At 38.3% G+C, this 20,497-nt stretch overlaps 2 protein-coding genes across 4 annotated transcripts in view; one reads left to right on the forward strand and one right to left on the reverse strand.

Annotated features, from left to right (window-relative positions):
• Positions 1 to 5,811, forward strand: part of pola1 (polymerase (DNA directed), alpha 1) — a 46,005-nt gene extending 40,194 nt beyond the window's left edge. For all 3 annotated transcript variants that reach the window (XM_077736380.1, XM_077736381.1, XM_077736383.1), the window contains one exon: positions 5,073 to 5,811. In XM_077736380.1, coding sequence (XP_077592506.1) covers positions 5,073 to 5,209 — 137 coding nt within the window. In that variant the 3' untranslated portion in view covers positions 5,210 to 5,811. The remainder of the gene's footprint in view (positions 1 to 5,072) is intronic.
• A 4,159-nt stretch (positions 5,812 to 9,970) lies between these two features.
• arxa (aristaless related homeobox a) lies at positions 9,971 to 17,797 on the reverse strand. Its single transcript, XM_077736002.1, has 5 exons — positions 17,451 to 17,797; positions 16,118 to 16,628; positions 15,396 to 15,441; positions 12,727 to 13,049; positions 9,971 to 12,306 (listed from the first exon to the last, which is right to left on the reverse strand). The coding sequence occupies exons 1-5, from the start codon at positions 17,626 to 17,628 to the stop codon at positions 12,045 to 12,047; spliced, it is 1,320 nt and encodes a 439-aa protein (XP_077592128.1). The 5' UTR covers positions 17,629 to 17,797; the 3' UTR covers positions 9,971 to 12,044.
• Between the last annotated feature and the right edge of the window lie 2,700 nt (positions 17,798 to 20,497).

Below are 20,497 nucleotides of genomic sequence, written 5' to 3' on the forward strand. Positions count from 1 at the left end.
TTATTTTCATCTCGTAAAAGTCCCATTTTAATCTCATGATGTTAATATTTTTCTCTCAGAATATAACAATTTATGGCTTGTAAATTCCCGTGGCACACCGGACCATCACTCACGGTACACGAGTGTGCTGGTTCAAAGTGGTTGGGAAACATTGACGTAATCACCTTGAGGAAGCTACGAAAATGTGCAACTGCCGCAATTGGTCTTTTTGTACACAAAATAACTTTTTATCATTGAAAACGCTTTCCCTCACTTTTTCTGGAGCAAATATGCTCCAAACTACGCCATTGCCATCTCTTCAACAAGGCATTGTTTACATTTGCCATTGCACATGCTTGGTTAAGTCATTGAAACCTTTGGATGAATCCAAACAAATATTGAAGCTGGTCTGCTTTGTGGTTAAACACAGAACACTAAATCTTCATGGAATGAATGGACAGTAATGTCTCTTTTCCACCATCCGAAATCTTGTTAAAGATCTTACTAGAAGACATCAAGTAGCCAAAATTGTAGCACACCCACATACAGACACACGCACACCTTCATGCTGTTAGAAAGTATAGGTTTAAGTGTTTTCCTCTGTCCTGTGGCCGTAATACCACATATTACTGCATTACATAGCCAGGAGCCACATCACTGAGATTACAGGGATGAGACATACAATTCTCTGATGTGTGTGGTTTTTCTGTGTAGATTGTGTGCATGTACTGCCAAGTATTTTTTTCCCCTCATGAAAGATTTTAAAGTATATAGTATGATTGTCTTATTGGTCGAAAACACGAGAAAGACTGAAGTGTTTTAGAATGTCCATTTTTGGTGATGTTGCGTTCTTCTATTGCAGTTCACTATGACGCTTTACTTTTATGCATATTTTTGATCGAGTTACCTGTTCAGATGAGCTAATCCAACACGCTTGTCAGTAGTTTTTGTTTTTTAAGAGAGGTAAAAAAGAAAGGGTAGCCATACCAAGTATAGCAGCATTGTTTGAATAATTTACTTCTACGATGTCACTGTGTCAAGCTAAAACATAAAAAATATGTAAAAACATAATTTACCGTAACTACCTTAGATTAGAACATTGCCACCCTCCATGAACAAGTCACCAGGGGCGACCCCAGCTGGGATGTCGCGCCCTCTCCCACCCAGGCCTCCTGGAAATCATTTAATTTTGCAGATTTGATTTAATTTCTTAATACAGGCCTTTCCCCTAATCTGAAATTCTGACAAAAAAAACTAGAAAAAAATGTTGACCTATTAAACGATCAAAACAGCAGATCTAACAGATGACAATGTTTATTGCTGTTTTATGTTTTGACCCATTTGATTGTATTGTCGCCAAACCAATAGGTTCAGTGAAGCATTTTCCATAGTTTTGTTTTGATAGTTCATATTTCTATTCAGAAGTGGCTGCATTTTTTTGTATTGTACCTTCAACAAGCACCGTAGACCACATTTAAGTAGAATGTCGATTGAACATGAGTTTGGAACAAGTGCACATGTCATTTGTGTGTGTGATTGCTGGAGTTGAGTTAAAATATAGAGGTAATTTTATCCACAGCAGGAGAGCGTCTAATAGATTATATACATACCCTGGCACTTGCTCATGAAAACACGTTGCAGCCGCTCTCTTGGCATTTCTTATTGACATGTTCAAAATCCTTTCTTGTCACTTTTCATCTTTGCATCTGTTGCTTCTTTTCCCCTCCCCTCCAGGTCTTTAAGTATGGGCAGCATGATTGCGCATGAGCCATAATGTGATTTTGCCGCATTGATAAAACTAAATTGTCTTTGAGCTGCACTATTATAATGGTCCACCCACTCCCCACTCTCCTTCTTACTTCTCTTTTCCGCTCTCATGTCTCTCCACCTTCTTCCCTCTCTTCATCCTCCCTTTTTTTTCTGCACCAAGTCTGTGGGTGCAATTGTGGAATCAATTATTCATTCTGTGCAATTACACTCACACAAAGAAGTTTCCCCCATGCTCCGAGTGGTGATTAAATTAACTGCTATTCCAGCTGCCCGCCACCAGCAGCCTAATAGAATATTCATGTAGGCGGCCGACACGATGGCCGATCTCCATTAACTTCATCATGCTCACTTAATTACAGGCTTGTTATTGTATTTACACCTAGTTAGTGCATGCAGAGCCTTAACGTTCTTGTGCCCAGTGCTGTTAGTGTGCATGTCTGTGTGTCGACACCAACGTTAAAGGCAATCCAAAAAAAAAATGTATCACACAATTCAACATAAGGTAATATAAGAGTATAAATATATCAGCTGAAATTTAACAAGACAGAATGAAGAGAAAGAAAAACGCTGTGGTTAAGGGATATAGTTTATACAATTTTACCATATTTTCCAGACTATAAGTCACACATTTTTTGTACTTTAGCTAGGCCTGCAACTAATACGATTAATATACATATATGCTTTTATTTCTCTCTGAATACTAAAAGAATATTATGTTGTTGGTTTGAGGCAATTTATCTAAAAAACTGTTATGTTAACAGATGCCTATTTAACCAAATGTTTTCCTTTTCACTTAACCTATGTTTGTTGTTGGTTTCTGATAAAAAATAAAATATAAAAATCCGACCAAACAGGTGACAAATGTATTCTCTAGCTGATGCGACTTATACTCTGGTTTGCCTTATAGTAATAAGTAAAAAATATATGGTATTTAGTAAGACTAGTGAGACTTAAATAAAATAAGATACATACATACACATACACACATTTTCTTGAATACATAGTTGAAACTTCTCAAAACAAAATATTTTTGATCGGCCATTACATCTGCAATACTAAAAGGGTGCGCATTTAGGATAAAAATGGCTAATCGCGGCAAAGCTGATGGTCATTAGTCCGCCATCTATTAATACTAATCACAAAAATCTAATCAATGTAACCATTCAGTGTCTGTTGTGGTGGAATTTAGTGTGGCAGGCCTAAATAGATACACATTAGTATACAATGTTTCTGTCAAACAATCAGTTTTTTCCACCTAAATATGAACAAACTGCCAAAAAAACCGTTGTCCAAACTAATTTTTCCATCAATTAATACATTTTAACTTGACTTTATGATTTCTCTCCTTAGTGGAGATTATTCGAGCCAAACTTTTCTACTCATACATGTCCGCTCTGTTCCCGATTGTATTTTTATTCCTCTTTTAATCCTCCTTTTTTTCAAATCTACACATTGATGGTGATTGAGGTAGCATCATAAAAAAAAGAGTAGAGGAAGAGCAATGGTGGGGTGAGAGAGATGGATGATTTTCTACCTTTTTAGAAATGATGACATGATTGCTTTCGCTTGATCATGCATCATCACACCCACCCCCATCTATTACCTAGATAAATAGACTCGTTTGTGTCTTCTCCCCTACCATCAAATGTCCCTGTTAGCATGAATATGTTCTTGTGATACCTTCTGCCAATGAAGTCAACCACACGAATAGACGTGCACATACGCACGTGTAAGTGTATAACCTATTTTTCCTTATGGCCACTTGGTAGGCTTCTATTTATATAGCAGCTACTAATGTAGCAGGAAGGAAGGACAAGACAGGAAATATGGTCATATGGACAATTGAGCCAGGTGTGTGTGTTTACAGTACATCATCTATAAACCCCATTACCTACTTCAGTGTCTCACGTTGAAGTTGTTATTCTGTGGTAATGTGTTTAATGAACAGTCTTGGTAACCAAAACATAAAAAAAGAGTACAGGCTGTCCTTAGATTACGATGTCCTCGACCTACAACGTTTCCACTTTACGACGTCTATGCCTCTAGTCCTTGTCTATATTTCTGGGCCGGGAGGATCTTTGCCTTTTTCACTTTCCTCTTTTCACAAAGTAAAAAGCTTGGCCGTTTAGCTGGGTCCAGAATAAAAGCAATTACCATGGAAACAAACTTTAACATCACAAAAAAGTGATAAAGGAAAGACCCCAATGAACAATGATAAGGATTGCTGTTTTCTCCGGATACTCTGGTTTCCTCTCACATACTAAGAACATGCATGGTATTGCATTGTATATCCATTTTATTGCGGATTCTAAATTCTCTAGACCAAGGCTATCAGACTCGGGTTGGTTTGCGGGCCGTTTTAACGTTAACTCGATTTCATGTGGGCCGGACCATTTTAAATATTTTTTTTAATTTTTTTTTATAAATGGATTAAATCAACTGGATTAAAGGCCCTGAATATTCAGGTTTTTATGTCTAAAACAATGTTTATTTTAGCTTTTTTTAAATATATTTTTAGATTTTTCCAAAATGATTTTTGAACTAAAAACCAAGAAAATATGGATTAAAAAATAACAATTATCAATTTAGTAGGGGCAAAATCAGGAAATTTAATATACATCTATACTTTTCATTTTAATTTGATCCTAAAACAGAAAGTCGGCACTCATGATTTACTTTCCCGGGCCACACAAAATGATGCGGCGGGCCAGATTTGGCCCCCAGGCCGCCACTTTGACACCTGTGCTCTAGACCTTGTTTCCTGTGATTGGCTAACAACCAGGGTGGATCCTACCTCTTACCTCCTCCCAATAGCTAGTTGTCTTAGGCTATAGCATCCCCGTGAACCCTCCAGAGAATATGCGACTCAAAATAAAATGAAAGGCCTTTAGATATACTGTACAATGATGCAAGAAAAGTCTTTAATTGTGTTCTTTTCAGCTTCTTCAGCTGCACCATTATACTCTAGCTCTTGGGTCCAATAGTGTGTTATTACTGGGTTTAATGACACTTGATGCAATCGCCTCACTCACTGTATCGCTGGTAAGATTTGGCAAATGGTGACCATCCCATTTTAGATGGTATTATTGTTCTGCAGCCCACCTGAGGGGATAACCAACAAACTATCAACTTAGCGCTCTGCTTGGACTTGATTCCGTGATCTCTTTTTTGACCCTCAATGTTTAGCTGTTGTAGGGAAATGGGGAAACTGACCCTAGGTGATGTGAAATATAATATTTACCATCTTCTCCTTATTTCCTTTGAACCAATTGAAGGTAACCAACATTTCCTTATTTGAGTTTTTTTTTGCACCTTTTTTTTAGCTCGTGTTGGACGTTGGAACAAAGAAAAGGAGGTTTACCGCAAGTTGAAAGAAGTGCCAGATAAAGTCCTCTCGACCAGTGGCTACTCGGATATTAACCTGGCCAAACTCTTTCAAGCCTTCTCTGCCTTGAAGTAAGAATAGATAAGTATTGAATAATATTTTGCGGCCAATTAATGACACGTTCCATGTTGTCTTGAACCCCCAAAATGAAGAAGGATAGGGGATTAAATGTGTTAATGACATTCTTGAGGAAGTATCTTCTCTCCCAGGTATGTCTTCAAAAATCACCTATTTCTAGGGAAAGTTCAATATGGTCTATAAGACTCTAATTAGTAAATGATAGTGACCCCGGACAGTTGGACTTACTGGATGCCTGAATGCAATGATCACTTGTTCTGATTACCTCCATTCATGCCCAGTGTGTGTGTGAGTCACAAGCTAGAATGACAAAGAATTCAGGAGTTGACTTGGGTGAGGGGTCCCTCTTCTCTTTTGTCTCCATATCGAACAGTAAATCTTCTCCGGCGCAGCCTCTGTTTAACCGTTTTTATCCATTTTCACTCCTCCTCACTCCTGCCCCAATTCGCGGCCACTCACATGGCAAATTCTCACTTCACATTGTTCTTAACGCTTGTCAGTTTCCTTTTAGTATCGTAATTACTAAAGTCATTTGTATTGTTGTTTTTATATTGTTGGGATTGTCTTTGATACGGAAATAATAAAAAGTAATAAATGTAGCATTTATCTTCTTATTTAATATTGTTAGATGCTACTGTCTCTATCATACTCTGACTGGTCACAACGTTTAGTAAATAATGCTACTCGGGCATCAATTATATTAGATTGATTATGCACAAGTGATTAAGTGTTTATTTTGATTTTAAGATCTCTTGATTAATTAGCACCATCTTCACCACAATAATAATAAATATGTGGGTGTTGTAGTATTAGTAGTCTGGTAGTATTATCGAGATAAAGCTAACTTCATCACTACAACTGTATGGAAAGAAATATTGTGTCAATGAGTGAGCATAACACTTAACAGTAATGCTCCCCTTAAATACCCTATTTTATCTGTAATTATGACAAATCCATACATTTAGTTAATATTCTCTCTTGTAAATTCGGCATTCCTGGAAAGTTCACTTACATACCGCCATTCACGGTGCTAGGTGTCCTATTCATTTGGACTAGAAGGGGCGAATGGATTGGATGTCTAGAGCTGTCAATGACATTGAAAGATGAGCGTGCATGAATCGCATGATCGGGCAGAACAATACCGTGGCCCGGATCGGACCCCCCTACCAAACCTCTTCCGGACCGCAGAATGTATATTTCACACCACCACTGCTGTAAAAAGAGACCTAACTCGTGAAAAATCAACTGTGTATACCTTGTAGTTTACATTCAGTCCATTTAATGTGTTTGTATTTTCCCCAAGAAAACCTTTGTTAATATAGTCAATTGTTTTTCCATTCCAAATCTGTCCTGCTGTTGCTGGTATGCTTGAAACATTTGTAATCGGCAAAGGCCGGTAAACTTGATATATTTCAATATATCATCCACATCTGTGTATTTTTAGTATGTATATATGTATATATATATATGTATATATGTATGTATATATATGTGTGTATATATATATATATATATATATATATATATATATATATATATATATATATATATATATATATATATATATATATATATATATATATATATATATATATAAAATTAAAAAAAAAATACTATATATATAATAAGTTATCTAATTTAATCTAATATTAGATTAAATTAGATAACTTTATTTATTTGGGAAATTCCACTTTCACAGTAGCAACAGGGTGAGAATACAGACACAGGAAAATACATTTTAGACCTAAATAAAAAGGTAATAAATAAGTGTGTTGCATATTTACATGTTATATATTTCGAGTTAACCATCTACCCCTCTTAACAGCGGCCTGCCTTTCACACAAGCAGCGAAGGCCTTGTTTTGTCCCCGTCCGCCGTAAACCAGTCAAATGGAGTCCATCGCATTAATTCGACCCCGCTAAGCTAATAAGGTCGAACAAGTCTCTTTGTATTGTGGTGTTAAGCTTTATTGCTTGTCGTTTTGACCAGCAATGAACAAGGTAGGCTTTGATGAGGGAATTAGTCCTCCATTCTCCGGCCGTTATTCATAGTGCGCTGGAACTACAAGCAGCCGAGAGGGTGTCAAAAGGAGAGCCGGTCCTATTGCAAAGTGTCTCCCTTGTTGGAGCTGAAAGGGCGGTTATGAGACGATAAACCGCTTAATACACGGAGCTAATTGGATGAGAGCAAGGGAGACGAGGAATTAAGGGGCAACCCGAGAGGGGAGCCGAGTGCCGTAGCCCCCGCTATTCAGCTCTTTCACGGGGCCAGGGGAGCGGGTGCAGTTCATCAAAGCCCATTCGGCCTACTCTCCCAGTGAGTCAGTGAGTGAGTGAGTGAGTTAGGACTGAGCCGACAAACCGTGGAGTGATTGGGCCTATTCTCTCTGCGAGGGACGTGGTGGGAGAAATGAGGGCCCAAGAATCCAAATCAGGGGCCAAATCAAGTCCACAAGTGTGTGGGTTAAGGCAAGGAAAGCATCTATTGGGAGGGACACCTGCACGTCACGTGATGGTACGATGGGGAGGTTGAAAAGCTCCATTTTTTTTGTTTGTTTGATTTTTTTTTTTTTACCTGCAGTATTCTTTTTTTTATAATGAAATGTTTGGTTAACAAAATGTATTGCGTTATGTTAACAATGGCCCTATTCAGTGGAGGATGAAATAAAAACTTCATAAACACAAGAAAAATAACTATTGTCTCTGTGATTACTCGGAATGTTCATATCTCAAATCATTGTTTACTGTTGACGTCATTGGAAATTCGCATGTTTATGCCTTTTTATTTAAAGAGAAAATTAGCACTGTTATATTTATGGGATTTAACAAAGTGTTTAGAATTTGTGCTGGTTATTGCGCATGTGATGTCCTGATGCAGTACAATATACCGTATTCTCCAGACTATTACTAGTACTTTTTTAATGGTTTTATAGTTTTTTTATAGCCTGCGACTAATACTCAAGGGCGACTTATACTTATACTGAATTTTTCCCCTTTTTGACCACCGAAAGCCTGTATTGTTGGAGTTTTTTAGGCTATAGTTTAAAAACACTGGACAAAATTTAACAATTTTTACTTGAATGTATGTTTGTTTATGTTTTTAAAAAAATTGCCCTCCCTAAAATGCAACTTATATATACTTTTTCCTCTTCATTGTGCATCATTTGTTTGGTGGGACTTATAGTCCGAAAAATACAGTACACATGTATATATGAAAGATTTGCTCGCTCACATATTCTTAGGAAACTTGATTTATTTCAGTTCTTCACATAGGATAAAGAATATGTGCCTTTGAGTACAATCTATGTGGTACTGTTTGTGTCAAAATGTATTTATTGATGGTAAGTCCTGTTTTTAGGATTTTGCATTAATTTTAGCACTAAATTACTTACTATAAGGCAAAGCTATGTCAATATTTCCTGAAGCACTCCTCACAAGGGTCTTTTTGGGTGTTAGAATTCTTGCTGTTGTGACGCCAAGCCTTTTTTCTTCAGTTTTTGAGTGCAAACGAAAGGATTGCCAATCGATGGCTCCCATTTTGCAAACTTCTTTTGCTTGTAGTATACAGTTTAAAAATAAGAGACAGGTTGTGAGATCAATGTCTGTAAAAAGGGATTCCCAATTGGTCAAGGTAGTCATTAGCCAGCCTGCAGCTGCTGCTAATCATTAGAAATTTTATAATTTAAGAATGCTTCCTTTTAGAATTTAAAAATTAAAATATTCATGAATTTAGTATCGAATCCCCATGGTGCATTTTGGATGAAAAAATCGTAAAAATGTAACTTCTAATAGCAACTCCGCCACAACTGACCCCATTTTCCAGTCATTTTACACTGCAAAGAACACTTTAATCAGCAGGTCATCTGCTCACACATACACCCCTAAAAATGAGAAAAACATTTTTTTTTGCCAATTTGAGAGGAAAAATCTAATTTTCAACAAAACCTCATCAAACCATCTCAGAAAACATTTTTTTCCATATAAAAAAATCAAAATGTCACTTTTTTGCAGGTGTGTCCCCTGAATATTTAAAAGCAAGCCAAGTAATTTGCCCAACATAAATAGCCCCCTTCCCAACCTCTTTATTTTTTATTTTTTTCTGTCTACTGATTCCCTCTTGTTTGGAGTAAATTGAGTGATTAACAGGTGTCGGACCTGTAAAACTAGTCTACCCAATGAAAAAGAGCCTTTTTCGCGGTGGCATTCAATCAAAAGAGGGCCTAAATTAATCCTCAGGGTAATTTCACGCGATTTACACGGGTACCAAAGATGGGTCAAACGGAGGAGAATGGCGCATTGATTGCTGTAATAGTCCCCACATCAAGTGAGATCCTCTTTGGGGGGGAGGGAGGGGGAGAACTGGGTGGATTTGGGGAGGATTTAACCGTGCGAGGTGTATATGCATGAAAGCCGACTGATGAAGTGGTTTGTTACTTCATTAATGACAAAGAGGACTCACTTCCAGCGACATGGCATTACAGATGTTAAAACCAATTTAGTGGTTCTAAGCCTTATTTCAAGGAAGTTTTGTCGCCGCCCGCCCAGCTAAAGTGAGGGATCTAATTGAAAACCCCTCGCCTTTGTGCCTTCATTCACATGGTGGGGATTAAGTTCATGAATATATGCTCTCTATTTTGTCAACTCGCCTCAAGGGGAGACGTGATGGAAATATGTCACCCATTTTTTTTTTACTTCTTTATCATGTTGCCGCAAACCAAAATTTCCTTTAAAAAACAAAAAACTCAATCTCTCTCTGTAAAACCTTTCATTAATATTTCTTTAATATTTCACATAACTTCAGTCCTGAATGCCCAAAAAAAACTCATTTCATGAAGCTCATTTAACCCAGATTAGACTTCTCAGTTCATAAGCGATGATGTTTGGACATAAATAATGATCTAAAAGTCTAAGAATTGATAAAACACAGGTGGGGTCCTACACAAGAAGACATTTTTTCACATGCTACACTGAGTGCAACTTATCAAAACTTCCGTCTTCTGAAATATACACCAACTTTTGTTTTGGAAATGGATCACTTTTCTTGGTGAATGTTGTCCTCCCTCTTGACATAATATGTACAGCTTTCTTTCACGCAGTCTTTGCAGATTTCCCGACGAGGCTCTCTTGTCCTGAGGGTCAATCTCAGTTACCTGAGGACAGGTGAGCGGTGGGATATCAGCAATACTTGCAGAGAAGACTTGAGTCAGGTCTGTGGACCCTTTTCCTTTGGTTCTGGGTGGGTGGCTGACCAGGGGGTGGGCTATTTTCAACAATGGCCTAGTTAGTCCTCATTACTGCGTTTGTAGGATTCATGATTTATTATTTTAATTATTTTCTTTTCAATATCTCACATTTTAGATGTATTTCAACCACTGTATCTTAACCAAACTTTGAAAAATGAGCCCTTTTTTTCCACATGCATGACTAAAAAGGTCCCAGATAAGCAGAATTAATGTTTGTGTTAAATAAATTAGATTCTTATGAACGCCAATGGATTTTAAGAGTTTATGTTAAGGGTAACTAGTCAAGAAATGGGCACGTATATATGGTCAAAAGGGGGAAAATGTTCATTGCCTTAGTTGAAGTTAAGTCATGGCCAAATCTAATGAGATTCACAACAAGAACTGTATGAAAATAATCAGTTAGATTCCACTAAAACTAATATAATCTTCCAATTCAATTAATGCTGGATGATATGACAATCTATTAATATTGCAAAAACAATAATAATCTTCCCCACCTTCACATAATTGTTAAAAATGTAAAAATAACAACATAGGCAGTTATGTTGACTGTAAATGCCATTTTGATGTTAATATTTTCATCAGCAACAGTGCGAATGAGCCATTATATGTCTCAGAATTAAAAAACAACTTTTTAAAAAGTGGGGTGTTATAAATTGCTATATGACCCAAACCATGGTGCAGAAATAAAATAATGAAAATGCAGTAATTATGTGGTAAGTGACCACAACTGGCGAGTAAAAGTCAATGCATGCTGAGAATTACAGTGAACAGTTATTCTCAATCCTATGACAAACTGTGAGCTTGATGATGCATTCAAAACAATTAAAATTTGAATTAGCAGTGTTTAACAAAACAAAACAAGGATTTTTATGCACACAACATGGTCAAACTGATTTCTTACATTACTATTAATTACTCATTATTTATATTATGCTTGCTTAATGTACTTGTTGAAGTTGAACCACAGTTTTTTTATATTTGTGCAAAAATATGTATACTACTATGGGTTTTGTGTTTACATTGGATAGTTGTGATACATCTCACATTCGGGTCTGGTCTGCTAAAGTCCAAACAAAATAAAACGCATAGTTTTTCCATATAATAGTCAAAAACCAAATGATTTTATCGTGAAATTATCTTCCAAGATGTTTCCATATTACCCAGCATTCTATTGAATTATCTTTTGGGTTTTTATACTTTAATGTTGAAGGTAAATTTTCTTAAATGTATTAGCACAATGTTGTTAAAGCACTTAAATTTCCCCCAAATTACATCCCATTCACTTTAGTGTTTCTCCTTGTTTAATACAATTCTTATTTTGTCTCTCATTAGATTATTGTTGCCAAAAAGTGTGACATTTTTACCCATGTTCAGCGTGTCCACTTTTTTTATTCAGTGTTTGTGACTTTGGTCGTGCTACTTTGTTGGGGGTGGGACGTGGGGGGTGGTCTTAGGGGGTGGAGTTGTTGGATTTTTTCTGAGCTGTAAAAGGGCTCCTATATTTGGAGTGTTTTTTTTTTTTTTTTGCTGGGCAAGAGAGGTTGAGGAATCGTAGATTGGGAAAAGGGGGCTTTAATTTTTTTTTTTTCAGCACACCTCCTTCCCTGCGACGCCAGGGGGGAGGATGTTGATCTGTGTGAGCTGGGCCGAGTGTTCCTTGGCCTTGAGGCGCAGGGCGGCGATACTGGAGGCCCGGCGGTCCGCGGCGGCAGCGGACGAGGGGGTGGAAGTGGGATTGGGGTCTGGGAGGATGGCCCCCGCGTGAGAGCTGTCAACTGGGGGGGCGGGTTGCCGCAGGAGCGCTGCTGCGGTGGAAGCACTGGTCAGAGGACCCATATTGGAAAAGAGCCTGCGTGTGCAAAAAGATTTGCTTTGAATTCATCTTTCAATAGCGAGCTGAATATCCTTTTGACATTGGAACAAAAAAAGATGATGATGATGATGGCAGAAGACACATTTACTGTTAATTAAGGCTTTCAGTGTCCCTCGTGGCAAATGAGGAGCTAATTGTGACATGTGGTGTTTGCAATGTCAGCCCTCTTCACAGCTTGTTTTGCAGGATCACACATTTGGTTAATTTATTAAGACATTTGGCAGTGATTACACACCACACTGCGAATGGTTAGCAGTGCAACACATTTTTAATCAGACACCCCGAGATAAATAGCAATGTGTGGAAGCATCACTCATTAGCTGGAGTGAAAATTGCCTCGGGTTTAAAAAGGGGGACTTTGGCAAAAAGTGAAGTGAACAGGTGGGTGGAGCTTACCTGCCAAAAGTGGGCCCGATGAAAGCCGGGTGGCGAAACATAGCGGCCGTGCCCAGGAAAGTGCCCAAACCCAGCGATGTGGCGAGGGGTGGCGCCGAGCCGTTGTGGTGAGGCGGGGCCAGGCCGGGGAAGGCGGCGGCGGCCGCTGTCCACGCCGACTCCAAGGCTGGGTGCGGGTGAGGCGGGAAGGGGGACCCCTCCAGGTAGTGGCTGAGAGGATGACCTGCCGCTAGAGGGCCGGGGAAGGGCAGGCCTCCCGGGTGGGCTTGTACCCCCGCCTTCTCACGCTTTCTCCACTTGGCCCTGCGATTCTGAAACCACACCTGGAAAGATGCAGGGGGTGGAGTTTAATTTCTTCGCTACATAGGTACGTGTATATCATTTGCGGGGTTGGTGGTGTGAAAGTTGGTAAAAAGAAGAAATATTGTTCCAATTCTTTATAGTAAAGTCATCTTACTTAAAATGGATTGGGCGTTTATACTGTCAATTGCATGTAAGAGTTTTATTTTTTTTCCATTTAGAGTGGTATTAGTCATTTTAATTTGATTAGTGTTGTTATTAGAATTGTATTCATTTATAATTTTGCTAATTCCTTAAAGAATTGTATTTTTAATGATAAAATGGTATTCTCAATTGCCCAAAAATTTACTTTTACTCTATAAATGGTGAAGAGTAATGCTAGTCAATGAGTTTACATTAACAATGTTGTTAATGGAAAAATTTCCCTTTCAATTGTGCAATTGAATTTCCATTAATGCGATTGAAACCAAAATTCCACAAATATCATTCATAACTGCAAACAGAAAATGATTTTTAAACAAATGATGACTTAACCTCTCATCTAATTGTAAATGTCACATTTTCTATTTAAAAAAAAAACACGGTGATCCAGATATGTTTAACACGCTTACATAAGAACACTTAATTAATTAATTACCTTTCTGTTGTCCTTTTCAGGTGTACGACTAGAAAATACGGCAATTACACGCAAGGTAAACCATGCCAACGAACAGCCCAGCACTAATTAAACCCTGATTTTTGTCGGCAGGCTCAAGGTAGGAGGGAGGTCATTAAAACCTCTGTTGACTTAAGACCCCCAAAATTGCCACTGAACTGCTTCCAATGACAATTAATGCGCTTTAAATGAAATTCTTCAACGCGACGTTAGGCAGAGTGGGAGTATTTAACTTTCCCACGCACCCACTCTCGGCAAAGAGCAAAATGTCAACAAGGCCGAAGCCATTGAGCGACGGGAACTGTATTGCGTACGTACGTACTCACTATTCCCAGAGGCCTGTTTAGCATTACACAGCCCCTGGGGAATTTATGAGTTTTTATCACCTCCTGATGGCGCCCGCTAAGTGATTTGTTCACCTCCAGCCCCCTAAAGAGACATCTGTTGTATCACCGGCGGCCATTGACCCTCAAGCCGTGTTTGAACTGTCTCTGTGGTTATGAGCCCCCGCTTTGGACACGCTTTCAGAGCACCAGAGTGGTCTGATGGGAGGAAGGGGGGCCGGAGCAAACACCTTTAATGGCCTCTTATTCCCTCCCAAGTGCAAAGCATGGGATCAATGCAGGTCTAACTGCAATCACGGAATAGGAAATCAAATAGCATTACCCCCCACGCTGTTGTCCAGCCCCCCCGCGCACTCCCCACTTTCCCTTCTTGATGGGAATCCAAACACTGCCAATGTGTTTGCTCGTGCACCAATACAACGTTTTATGATATCGTTTAATTGCCGCTAAAATGTGATCACGCACCGAGATAACGCGGCAATAACCGGAATTGCTAATTGCATGCCTGAATGACGCAGGTAGTGTCCAAAAAAAATAATGAGTTTCATTTTGAAACACCTGTGAAAAGTAGAAAGGTGCTCAATTTTGGTATTCGTTGGATAGAAATTGGAATAAAGGGGACTTTCGCTTAGATGTGTTTTTCATATTTTTTCTGGCTATAGATTTATGAATGACGTAATTGTATTTTTATTATATTGTCGTAATGTTTTAGTTTGTGATATTTTTATAGACAGTTTATAATGTTCTCTATAATGCATATTTGCTTATTTTTTATTTTGAAAAAAGGGCAAAACTTTTGTAGATAACTCATAAAGATCTGAATAACATGAGCCACATAATAATATTCATAAAGTTTGACCCACATTACATGAGCCCATTAGATGCACACATGTATTTTATATCATTATTAATTAGTGTATTTTAAAAAATATCTAAATGTTATGTATACTTAGGAATTAATAAAAAATGTGTATGAAGATTTTTGATATTTATTTAAACTTAATGAATGAGTTTAATTTATTTAATAAAGAACAGCACATATTAATGACGATATTTATATTTATGATAATGAACATAAATATGGAAATATATAACAAAATAATATTAAATTCATACCATTAGCAACTATAGAAATCCAATTCATCTATCCTAGAAGGACTGGCTCTTTTTTTATTCCTTTAGATGTCTAATTCATTTAAACTAGGACATCTAGCATTGCTACCAACCTTTACAGTCCATCTAAGTTGGTTTCTCCCAATGGCAGCCAAAGAGTTAAATAAGTACCGTATAAAATACATAACCAGTTGTAGAACATAATGACGTCCAAAAAATGCAAAGGACAACCAAATATAGGAGATAAAAATACGTACTTGTACTCGGGCTTCGGTCAGATCCAAACGCATGGCCAGCTCTTCCCTGAAGAAAAAAAAAAACAGGATAAAGCAGAAGAAAATAAGCGTTTTGAGTTGTTTTGTCCTGTCTTGACAACAATACAGACGGCTAAAATAGCCTCGATTCTTTTCATTTTTCCTCGTTTTATCCTACTTGCGAGAACTAAAAGACATCATCACACACGTTCTATTTTTCCTGTCTGCAATAGGTGGAAATAGGCCTAGTGATTGTTACATTTATTTTTTTTCCTTTTTTTTCTGCAATCCCAGACCTGTCACTGTAACAACATAATGGTTGGAATAATGACATCCAAACGAGTCTGCCACGCACAAAAGCAATTTAAGATCCCTTCAGTAGACAGTGAAAATATGAATAATATAATGCCAATAAAAAAAACATTAAAAACTTGCAAAATATTCCATTGCGTTATTGCCCAATTGGCCTATAATAAATAGTGACGCGTCAAATTGCCGTAATTCTTAATGTTGTGACTCATTGTGATTTCAAATTTAATTTGCAGGGGTAGAAAAATTATTGTATTCCATCAAAATATGTATTCATTTATTTATCTGCGCTAATATACTTCAAATAGTCCGACTGGAATTACAAAAAAAAAGTTTTTTTTTTTATTTTTAGGGCAAAAACTCCTATCGAATGCCTGTTATTAGTCCAACAAAGCGCAATATTTTTATGGCGTTACCTGGTGAAGACATCGGGGTAGTGAGTCTTCTGAAAAGCCCTTTCCAGCTCCTCCAGTTGATAACTCGTGAAGGTAGTCCGATATCGTCTCTGCTTCCGTTTCATCATGCCTTCCTCCGAGTCGCTGCCCGCCGATAGACACACGCTATCTTCCCCGTCCCTCACGTCCCCATCCCCGGCGTTGGAGTTCTCTCTTTCCTCGTCTTTAGGCGAGAGATTTGCGGCCGCTTCTTCCTCCTCTGTCTTTACGGCGTCTTGGTCGAACTTCAATGCGCTGTCGTCCGATCCCTCGCCGGGGCTTCGTTCGCCCTCAGCCCGGCTCAGGGAGGCGTTTTCCCGGTATGACTTGCTGCGGCTGATGCTCACCTGCGGTGCCTGGATGATCTTGAGATTCTCGGTGGCACCTTCCAGGAGGAGCCGCTCACGCTCCAGCTTGCCTCCCGGCCCGTAAAGGCGACGCAGTTTCGGGGGCAAGTGCATGTCAGCGCTTAGGGAAAGCTCTTTGGTCGACCCTGAGGGGAAAAAATGATGTTTATCCGGTGATTTAATCGAGATTAATAGCACTTTTCTGCCAATAACTCATCTGTTTCAACTTGAAACCAGAGGTCATAGTGACCCATTTTTTAGAGCAATCTAACAAAGCATAAAAACATACCAATTTAATTTACATTTTAGAGGTTTTCAGTCATAAATGCAGTCAAAATCAAAGCTAATTTTATGATGTTTGTTAAATTTATTTTGCATTTTGCTTCAACCCTATGTGAGCAAAACAATAGTGTTGGCCTCATTTCATTTTGCATGTGGTCAAATAACAAAAAGTCAATATAATTGTACATTAATTCTTGAATTGCACAAATAAATGGAGAGCTAATACGTCTAAATTTGTATTTTAGCCACCATCAATACAAAAAAACTGCATTATTGCAGCCTAATTAAATCAAGATTACATTTTTGTGTGTGTTTGTAATCAAATACACAAAAATGCTACACTCGCCATTATGGCACCAAAATGGCAATATACATATACTAATATATATACATTTCACAGTTTCCAACATTTTAATAACTTGACAGGTAGTCCCTACAAAAAAATGTAAACATCAATACGTCTTGTGTATTTTTTTTCCTAATATTGCACACTTAGGAACAACTTGCATAAGAAAAAAAAATATATATATTAAATAAAATCCAGAATCTCAAATAATCACAATGCCACGTAAAACTTTTTGTCCTCTCAATGCCGCATAATAAATAGACAAGTTAAGCAATGGAATAAAATTAGACGCAAAAGTCAATCAGAATTTCCCACTTCAATTCAACCCGCATAAACTCACCCACGGTCGCCTTGTCGAGCTCCCCTCTCCCGGGGAGGGATCCTATTAGTCGGACCCGACACGGACTGCGGCGGCCCAGAATACTGTCAATGCAATAGGAGGAGAGCAGCGTGGGGGATTTGCTACCCTTCCTTTCCACCCTCTCCAGGGGGACGTCGTCGTCAAAGTGGCCGCTCATGTCGACTCTTCTCCGGCCACTTGGTATGTCGTCTACCGTGGACAAGACGGGGGTCGCTTTTCGCCTTGTTGCTTCTTTCACCCTCACTCACTCACTCACCCACACACACCCACACACACATACACACGCACACCCACTTGGGCACACGTGCTGGAACGGTGGAGGCGCGTCCTGATTGGTTGACAGGCTTAGCGCGTGTGTGTCGAGGGAGAGTCGGGGAGCCGCTTTATATATTTTACATTAAGGTTAATTTGAGGGGAGGGTGACAAAATCAGACATGGATTGCTTTGTAACACGTGGAATGAACCTTTGTTGTTATTATTTGCTCATTGGGATTCATCTTTTTGAGAAGATTCCTGTACAAAAAAACAGGTTTATTCCGATTAGTATTTGATAAAAAAATATTGTTGATTGAACTGGGCTCATAACTATTTATCAATTGTTTAATAATGGTCATCTATAATCTGTATAAGGCGTGATTTGTGGGTGGATGTGTGAGTCTGTGTTCGTGTGGTTATGTTAAAATTCTCCAGTTACGTTTGTCCAAACCGTGCATCGTAGAGAGTTGAATTTTTTTCATGGTGGCTAGAAATGGCTGTCGGATGCTAATAGACGAATGATTTAATTTCTTCATCTTCTTTAAATGTGTAAATCCAATCTTTTATTTGTTAGAGCTGAAAGCAGAGTTGATGTACGAATCGTTGTTTTTACATAATGTGCCCTAAATGCAATGCGTGGTTGATTGGTTGTACGTTTGCAGGTCTTTCTACGTCATTAACAAACGTCATTTTCGCAATAATTTGCTCCAGGTGATCCCGGAACACTTATTTTTTTCTGTCGTGACGTTAAGACTTGGCAATACACGATGGCCGCGCTGATCCAATGTAGTTGTAAGGTGGGACGCCATTCCACGTCATTTTTGGGAGAATTTCCGCTAGCAAGTTTCCAGGTACTCCCGCAAACATTTTTCTTTCTTCCTCTCGTGACTTTTCCAACTTTTATCCACTGTGCTTCTCCTTACATAAAAAAATACCAAAACACGTGCAATACCAATCTCATCCAAGCAAGTGGGACCAACGTAATTGGGCCCTTCTCATTATAATACATTTAAAATGTCAAAATGTTTATCAATAATGGTATACTGTATTTCTCCAAGACGGGCTTGGTAAAGTAGTGTGTTTTTGGCTTTTTAATTATTTTAAGATATAACATTGAATTGTTTCATGTTTTAATCTTGTGTATATTTATTGCCACGCCCCTTTTTTTAACCATTTCTAAAGTGTATTATATGCGCACACAAATACATATGTACTATTCATATTTATGATCCACACAAATTGCATATTCGATCAATATATTCTTTAACAACAAAAACTGCTATTCTCCAAAATACTAGAATCGTATGATTTACATTTAAATGTTAAGTGTCAGCAATAATGTGAATAATTATTTAAGAAACAATGCATATAAAGAAGGTTCATTAGTTAGCGGGGCATATGGAACAATAATATTTTGTGTTTCCGAATATAAATGTGTAAATAATGATGTTTTTTATTACAATGATACCTTTTTTTTGTCTAACTGGAGTGAAAGTACATCATGTCATTATTCTTTGACATGAATAATTTCATTTATATACAGTCTACCTGCATGAGTATGTCGTGTATGTGCTGCCTGTCTATCACTGCATGCTTACTGATAATAAAGTGAGGGTGATGAGGCACCGCAAGGGAAGCTGGGATTGAACGCAGAGACTTCGCCACGGTTGGTGGTGACGGAGGGAGGGCGTTGGGGCCTTAGATGGAGAATGTAATTTTAAATGAAAGTCTATTTAACCCGCTGTGAATGGCGTGTGACCCCTATCCTCGCCTCAAAGCCCATCACTGTTAAAAGGATCATTTTCAGAATTCAATCCAAAAAACTTGAGCAAGCTGCAATTTACTCTGCCCTCTTTCTTTCTTCATTCCCTCCGATCTGTCCATAACAGAAAAAAGAAGGCACAATGTCCAGAAAATAGCTCCTAATTCCCAATTCTCCACTTATTTCAGATCATATTTTTATATTCTCATGATTGCTGAGATGAGTTAAGGTCTGGTTTTTATTGTGAAGTAGACCATATCACGACTTCACTTATCGCAAATTCATTTTTTTTCTGCTATTAATTATTACAAGATTTTGTTTAAGTTCATAAAAATGTGAAAATCCATGCTGAAACTCGCAAGCGGAAGCCAATCCCCTGTCTTACGCTTACTACTAGGATTCCGCACTGAAAAATAAGTCGTTATAATAGGGCTGATCCTACTTTGCGATTTTTCCGTTATCGCTGCCCTGTCTGGTCTACATGAACCGTGATATTCGAGGGATTACTGTAATTCTAATTTGTTTCCCTAGACAGAACTGAAATGAAAGTGAATGTATTTTATTATTATTTTTTTTGCCTAAATTCTCTTAATAGGCCTGCTGGTGTCACATTCAAATGATTCACAAGTTCTAAACTTCCGAGCTTGTTTATTTGCTGGCAAATCAATGTAATGAGCGTAATAACAATAGGCCTGGAAAATGTTCTTGGCGGTCTCAAGCAGACGTGCGTTATGCAGACGGGTATTTAGAGTCGCTCTGTAATTTGCGGGCCACAATTTGATTCATTTATGCGCGCACTGTTATTAACCCTGCTGAAGAAGAGATGTCAGCCGCCATTTGGAGCAGCAGGACATCCGTGCTTTGTTTAAATGCACTAATTACGCGCATACATTAGAGGAGAAAGGAATAGTCTGCCTGCGTGCAATTTTCACATTTCAAATTTGCTCTATAGTTTGGTCTGCCTGCAGGTGGCCAAGAGACGCATGGATGGAGGCACTGGCTTCCTAAT

Source organism: Stigmatopora nigra, chromosome 16 (genome assembly GCF_051989575.1).
Source record: "Stigmatopora nigra isolate UIUO_SnigA chromosome 16, RoL_Snig_1.1, whole genome shotgun sequence".
NCBI classification, from domain to species: Eukaryota; Metazoa; Chordata; class Actinopteri; order Syngnathiformes; family Syngnathidae; genus Stigmatopora; species Stigmatopora nigra.